At 30.6% G+C, this 7,678-nt stretch overlaps 1 protein-coding gene across 1 annotated transcript; it reads left to right on the forward strand.

Annotated features, from left to right (window-relative positions):
* The first annotated feature begins 220 nt into the window (after window positions 1-220).
* Window positions 221-2,187, forward strand: LOC111382054 (transcription factor MYB119-like). Its single transcript, XM_023005913.1, has 3 exons — window positions 221-612; window positions 728-854; window positions 1,525-2,187. Exons 1-3 carry the CDS (start codon window positions 221-223, stop codon window positions 2,185-2,187), a joined length of 1,182 nt encoding a protein of 393 aa, XP_022861681.1.
* Window positions 2,188-7,678: the final 5,491 nt, after the last annotated feature.

Genomic DNA, 7,678 nt, shown 5'->3' on the forward strand with positions numbered 1-7,678 from the left:
TGTTACCAAACATGTCCAAAGGATTTAGCAAAATGAATTATGAAATTGACAGTTATGACCACCCTTAAATCTCTCCTCCACTTTTTCTACTTCCTTATCAAACAGGAAGCTCATTAAATTATTACCCCTTCCAATCCTCATCCCTTGAATTGTTCACACCTATGGCTGAAATAGCATGCAGCTGATTTCTCTTGTTTTGTTTGCTTGAGAATAACCCTAGATGGAAATTGGAGGAAACTGTTTTATGTATGGGAATTTAAGAGATAATTCTTCATTTTTCCAACAAAAACCTCCATTAACGGCCACAGACAAGTTCTCGTCATCTCAAAACAATTTTTATTACCAGGAAACCTTAAACTCTGTGCAAAATCAGTTACCCTTTTTTTCTCCAAACCTGTTTTCTGGTTTTTCTGCAAATAAACTTCCTGAAACAAGTTTTGGAAATGAGACTCTCCCTTATGCAGAGGTGGCCTGGAACCAAGATGAACATGTTAATGAGAATTCAAATGAAGTGAAATTGACAAGTGAAAGTTCTGATTCAAGAGAGAAGAGAGAAAAGGTTCAGCCTGATGGTTATTTGATCAAGGGTCAGTGGACTGAAGAGGAAGATAGGTACCCGTTTTCGGGGATAGCTTTCATTTTGTTCTTTTAGATTGAAGTGTTTTTTCTATTCGTTAACTGATTTTTTGATCTTGTACTCTAATTTGATTTAATGCTTGCAATGAAGGAAATTGATTGAGTTGGTAATGCAGTATGGTCCAAGAAATTGGACTATGATAGCTGAGAAAATGGTGTTGAGAGCGGGAAAACAGTGTCGTGAGAGATGGCTTAATCATCTGCGTCCTAATATAAAGGTTTTAATCTTATCTCAATCTCACTTTCATTTCCATTTTTACTGTTCTACGTAAAATCTCTTTTCTGATCTTCAGATCTTGCCCCAAATTTCATAAATGACTTTGTATCTCACAAGAAAGTACCAGCCACAATTAGATTTATTAACAAATGGAGATTTTATTGTTTTGGGACTAAAAACTACTTTTTGTAGTTATATATGGCTATTTACGGACTCAAATTTGCTGCATATACTGAGAATTTTTTCCTAGATTTTTAACATGATGATTCTAGGTGTGAGAAACGGCAAAAATAACTTTTTCCTACTTTCTTCTATTAATCTTTTTAAGCCCTTGTTTTTGTTTTGGTTGAAAATCTTCTATTTATTAATCGATGCTTCATTGAGATAACAGCTTCAGTCTAACTGTTTGGAGGACTTGCAGCATGAAAATCTTGAAAATTTACTTGAAAGAATTTCTAGGGTTTGGGCAGTTTTTTTGCACAGTAAATAGCTTTACACAGCACCATAGACTAGATTATTTTTTCGTGTGTTGATGAATCCGGTTTACATATATATTTCTTGAGTTTCTTTGCTCTCAATTTTACTACAAATTAAATCTCATTTTTTGATTTTAATTCTACAATGATTTTATGTAATTTAAATGATATTTTTTGTTGATAAAATTATTTTAGAAAGACGATTGGAGCGAAGAGGAAGAGAGGCTGTTAATCGAAGTCCACAAGAGGGTTGGAAACAAATGGGCTGAGATTGCCAAATACATCGCTGGAAGAACTGAAAATTCAATAAATAATCACTGGAATGCGACGAAAAGAAGAAAGATTAAAAGGACAAAAATCAAGAAACCAAGAGGGGAAAATGGAAAACGACAATCAACCCTGTTACAAGATTACATCCAGAACAATTACATGGACAACTGTTCCGGCTTCACATCCACCTCCACCACCTCATATGCGGCTGCCACCACCATTACTCCTCCCAGCTCCACCGTGCCTGAGGTCGAGGGCCAGCCTTTTTTTACTTTTGAAACATGTGAGGAGGAAATGGACTTCATGAAAAACCTATTTGGGAACAATGATTCGTCCAACAATGCTTCAATGGTGGATAAGGGCAAAGCCATGATGTACCCTCCTGCTGCATCAGAAATGAAGATGCAGATAAATGAAGATGCATTTCTTTATCCTCATTTCCTAGATTCAGCCATTGGCTTAACTTTGGACCTGCCAATGAATCAAGATCCCTCCTTGGAAGGCAGAATGGAAGGGGATTTAATGGGAATGGTTTCATCTTGCCAGTTCTCTCATCCAAAGCTGATTAATAATAGCAATACTATGTAATTCTTGTCTTAATTATGTTTTGATCAGACAAACTTATTTTGGTTTCTTTACAGATAGCTTGGTTGTCTGTTTGATGCGTACCGAATAAAATAATTAGATATCTACAATATCAAGCATGTCTTGTCTAATATTATGAATGAAAAACCAGTTCTCTCAGTCAATGGCTAATTATAATGGCTTTATTATCTACTGCTTATGTTTTGGCTTATGCTTTAATCAAAACTAATATTTTTGTTTCTTTCTTGATGGCTTGATGGCTTGTTTTTGAGAAAAATAAACTAAAAACTTATTCATAATACTGTCGTCTAGAATGGATGGAAACTTTAAGACGTTAATATTTCCATTTTGAAATGGTTTAGGAAACTAACACTTCAAGAACGTTTTAGAAAATTCTAAAAGGAGGTTTCCTAATTTTTATTTTTAATTTAAAGTAAAATTTGAAAACCTTGAAAATACTTTTGATTAAGTGTTAGGAAACTTTAGGTCAAAATATTTGAAAGCTTGGATCAATAACTGTGCATTATTATGGTCTATTGTAAGCTTCAACTAGTAACTTAGCTCCAGACTTCAACAAATAATTTAAAATATCTCATTTATATTTAAATTCTTAATTACAACAAAACTAACAAGTGGCCTTACAAAAATTAAATTAACTTGTTATTAGAGTTTGAATTAATATTTTTGAAATTAAATGTTAAAATTATAAAAATAAATTAGGATTTTTCAATGCGTTTCAAAGCATTTTGTGTATTACTTTTCTGAAAAATAGTGTTTCCAAGTGAAGTATAGTGTCGCCTTTTGATCCCGTTTTCATTTATATGCAACTTAGACCTTCGTGAGTTCATCTCATAAAGTAATGTTATTCATCATTAGTAGTGATTATTATCAGTTTAGGTGACAATGGGTCCCATGATTTGTTGTCCAATAGAGTTATGATGCGTTTTAATGCACTAAACAATAAATGAAGGAGCTAACTGTCACCTAAATTGATGATTATCACATTAATGATGAATAGTATTCTTTCAAAAGAAATCTATGACATTCAGACAATCTATGAATTTTCATGGTCTCTAATTAATATAATTGTTGTGTTAAAAGATTTTTGAATGATTGTACAGCCTTATCTATGAATGCTATATAATCTTATCTAATACTACCAACACACCTAAATTTTGAGGACAGTTACAAATCTGTTTAGAATTGAAGGTTCAGGTAACCTGGGTTAAGATTCAGACAATCTATGAGTTTTTTGCGGTCTTTCATAATTATTGGTATGTTAGAAAACGTGAAGGGTTTTTACCAGTTTGGTTTTTATGTTTTTCAGTTACTATTGCCAACATTCTTTAGTTTCTTCCTATGTTTTCCTGTCTGATCTTTTTGACTAGAATTTTGTTCCTATCTAGTGAGATCTGATTATTGAGTCAATGACAATGTCCAAAGAATTAGATAAGACTTGCCGGTTCAATTGAAAAAATGGAGAAGCCGTTTGAATTTGAGGAAATCGAATTGGCTTAAAATTTATTCCGATTACATTTGAAAACACCGAAAATAAAATAAAGAAAAACTCATTATAGAAGCCTCGTAGAATGCTATTTCACTTGAAAAAACATGTGAATTGCGATCTGTTATAATTATCCTGCTGAACTTTTTGTGGTCTAAATGTCTAATAAAATATAATTGATATAAACATCCTCTTAAATTAACTACTAAAATGTGTGAGAAATTTTGAAAAGGAGCATTGAATGATTTTGCAATGAAATAATTTCTTTCTCATAACACTTTTGAGGACATTGTCATCCTAAATAATAAATCAATGCTGTATTTCTTTAGCATTGTCTTATGTATGTATTATCATCAATGCCATAGCTCAAATGTTGGATTTTTGAGTTTAGTTTCCGAAATTATATTTTAAAGTCTATTTTCATTTTCAAATTTAATTATATCCCAAGGTTGTTGCAACACTTTCTTTAGCATTTTATCTTTAAAATACATTCTCCTTTTTTTTCTTTTTTTTTCTTTTTTTTTTAAATGTAAGATTGTCATTGTCACATTTTTAAAACTTTTGTCGATTTCATGAGGTTGTAGTTACTAACAATATTCTTTTCATATGATAATATAGATGCATGCCTCGCTAACCTTATCTATTTTTCGCTTACAAAATTATAAAGTTTCACTACCCTTGATTGAAATTATTATATTATTTTTATGTTTGCATTTCAAGAAATTTTCCATACTTTTTACCAAAAATTAAAAAATAAAAAAATAAAAAAAAATCCAAAACGTTGGCCCCTTGTGTGCTTTCGGTTCTAATTCTTTTATTTTTCTCATTCAACCCCTTATACAATTGATTTTGTGTGTAAATAGTACTTCCCTTAATTTTTGTAGTTCAAAGTCTCCCCCGTCAACCAAAGGTTTGGGACGGTGGCGCCAAAAAATAAGTTTTGGAACACATTGTGCTTTTTGGAAAGTTTAGGGACCCAGTTTACATTTTCCCTACTTTGAATCATCGTCTAGTAAAATACAATTCAAAAATATATTCATAGCATGTACAATTTCTTTGTACTAAATCGTAGGGCTGTATAGTAAAATCGTCATACCACTAAATTAAATTGAAACTTCCTGTTCGAAATCATTTGTTTGGTAACACACGGAAAGGGTAACAATATGTTTATGAACTTAATAAAAATCATTTCAAGACAGTTTTGATTAAGTTTCGATATTTTAACTACAGTTTAAAATTAAATTGAACCGTTCTAAGAATTAATAAATGAAAAGAAAAAAATTAATTTTCGACAAACAATTGAACAATGACATGGATATTCATACATCCAAATTACATTGTGAAAAGTTTTAACTTTCTACAAGTTTACAACGTTTAATAAATGCTACAAAAGGTTTGACTTTCTGCAACGTTAATAAATGTTGCAAAAAGAGAAACTTTACACAACAGTAAACGAATATTGTGAAAAACGATATACCTAAGTATCCGTAATAGTCACTGAACGTTGCTATAGCATAAACATTTAACAATTGCTAATAAATGTTGCGAAATATAAAACTTTCTACAACACTCAATAAACATTGTAAAAAGATGACATTAGCAACATTCATTCAAAAAATGTTGCCAAATCTCAATTATGTTTACCAATGGCAATATTGACTTACATTTTTTTTGCGATAGATACCTTTAACAACATTCAAATAACAAATGTTGCATTTTATGTGTTGAAAAATGCCATTTTTTTTGTTGTAATAAATTGACATACATACTGTATACAAGTCGAATCGACAAAGAAAATCATGAGCCTAGAATTAAAGGGCTCATACTCGCTCCATATTTTGGCTTTATGGGTTTTAATATAAATAATTAGTGCATATTAATCAAATTTAATTTAGAGTGTGCAAATTATGAGATTTAGTGTTTATTTTACCTCCATTTCTTAAAATTAATTTTTTTCTAAATTCATTTTTAGTCACACGTTCAATGAGATACATAATTTATATCAACTTTTTAACCACGTATTTTATTAAATTTTATTAAAATATAAAAAAAATGTAATTTTTATCAAATCAAATAGAAAACAAATATTTTATACAATTTGTTTGACTTAAACATCGAAGTATTCACGATTGTTACACCTCGCTTGAGCAACAATCGCGAGCAGTCTAACGTGATCGTCCATGTGTGTAGGCATTATACGCTTGGATGGAAGCGGAGTTGGAATCTATTGGCCACGATTCATTGTCGGGTTTCAACGTCAATAAAATTTATGGAAAAGAATATGTTCAATTTCCATTATCACTATCTTGACTTGATAATACCAAGAATTTCCAAACCAGTTTTTGAGCAAGAGAAAAATTTAAAAAGAGTTGTGTATTCATTTCCATGTAGTTTTGAATGTGTAAAGTTGTTTAAACGGGAGACGAGTGCTGCAAGTTTCCCAATCAAAATTGTATTGAGCATCAAGTTCTATGGACATTTCGCATATCCTCTTGTTAATTAACAATCTTAAGTTCTTTTCTTATGAGATAAATGGTGATACTGATCCCATTTTCCAGCAAAATTAAAATACAAGTATCAATCAGCAAACACTCTTTCATTTTTATCAGTTATATAAGTTCTTTTTAAGCTAGCTAGCCATATTTTGTTCTTTTATTCTGAAAGAATAATTTAGAAATACAGAACTACGATTAAAGAAATAAAAAGATGAAAACCATTTCCAATTCGGGATAAATATTTTAGACTTATAGTAGTAACATTTATAGAAGAACTAACAATACATTACCAATTAGATGACTAGAAAAATAGAGAAACAAAAATGGACAGAGATTAAAAAGGGCAAAAAAAAAAAAAAAAAAAGAGAAGGGAAAGAAAAAAAACTTGCAGCGTCTTTTTTCTTGTCTTCTGACACGGTTTCGGCTCCATCTGGGCTCTCAGATTTGATTAGAAGTGAAATAATATCAAGAATACATCCCAGAAGGGGAATTGAAGAACAAGTAGATGCAGTTTGATCTGTATTCATGGTTTATGTTAAGCTGATCAAATTTGGTGTATGTGCAAGAAAATTTTTGGTTATTGAAGATGATTGCTTTAAACTTACGAAGTAATCCAAGAAGCAGCAGTACTTATAATGGGTGGGGGGAGAGAGTAACCTTGTTCAAAGTCTGATTCTCGCCGTCTTGCGTAGCACGTTCTATTTAGGTCAAATTAGTCACCCCAAATAATTGGTCCTCAATGGAATTAGAAAAGTCCATTTCTTGCTTTCCTATCTCACATGATTTTTTTTTTTTTCGTTCTTTTTCTTTTTACCAAATATGCAGTGGTATTTTTTCAATCAACATTTGTGAAGTCAATGATCAAATCTTCAATCCTCAAAATTAGATAAAGTTCATGTTTCCTTCGGCTCAAAATTTGAAATAAAATTTAAGTTAAAGTCAATAATTAATTTTAACCGTGCATTTATGAGACTGTAACTTTTCAATCACGTATTTCATCAGCTTTTATCAAAATTTATTGAAATTCTAATTTACATCTAAACCAAATAGAGGCAAAGCATGTCATGGGCTACTTTATTAACATTTTTGTCTAAGAAAATTACGTAGTAATTAGGAAAATATACGTGTGTATTTGTTTTGGTAATCTAAAATAAATTTAAAAAGTTAATGGCTAATATTTTATATTGAAATAGCTATTAATTTAGATATAAATATCATTTAATCTACGTTGTAAATATGTAAAAGTAGTGAATAAAAACCTTGACAAAGCTTGTGTAAGTTTTGAATAACAAAAAATGAGCAGCAAAAAATTACAATTCGTCATCAATTGTGGAGTTTGGAATTCATTATCATCTAAATTGCTTTCAAACACTATCGGTGATTAACATATATATATTAGAAATAACGTTTAACTTATGAGTACTTATTATTGAAAGACTTTTTAATTTTGGCAAAAAAGTATAAAGTCTTGCAACAATTTTCGACTTAGGTTCGT

Source organism: Olea europaea, unplaced genomic scaffold (assembly GCF_002742605.1).
Source record: "Olea europaea var. sylvestris unplaced genomic scaffold, O_europaea_v1 scaffold2424, whole genome shotgun sequence".
NCBI lineage: Eukaryota > Viridiplantae > Streptophyta > Magnoliopsida > Lamiales > Oleaceae > Olea > Olea europaea.

Coding starts and splice junctions, on each gene's coding strand:
- LOC111382054 (XM_023005913.1), top strand. CDS start 221: ATGGAAATTGGAGGAAACTGTTTTATGTATGGGAATTTAAGAGATAAT. Junction 613..727: donor TGGACTGAAGAGGAAGATAG/GTACCCGTTTTC, acceptor CTTGCAATGAAG/GAAATTGATTGAGTTGGTAA. Junction 855..1,524: donor ATCTGCGTCCTAATATAAAG/GTTTTAATCTTA, acceptor AAATTATTTTAG/AAAGACGATTGGAGCGAAGA.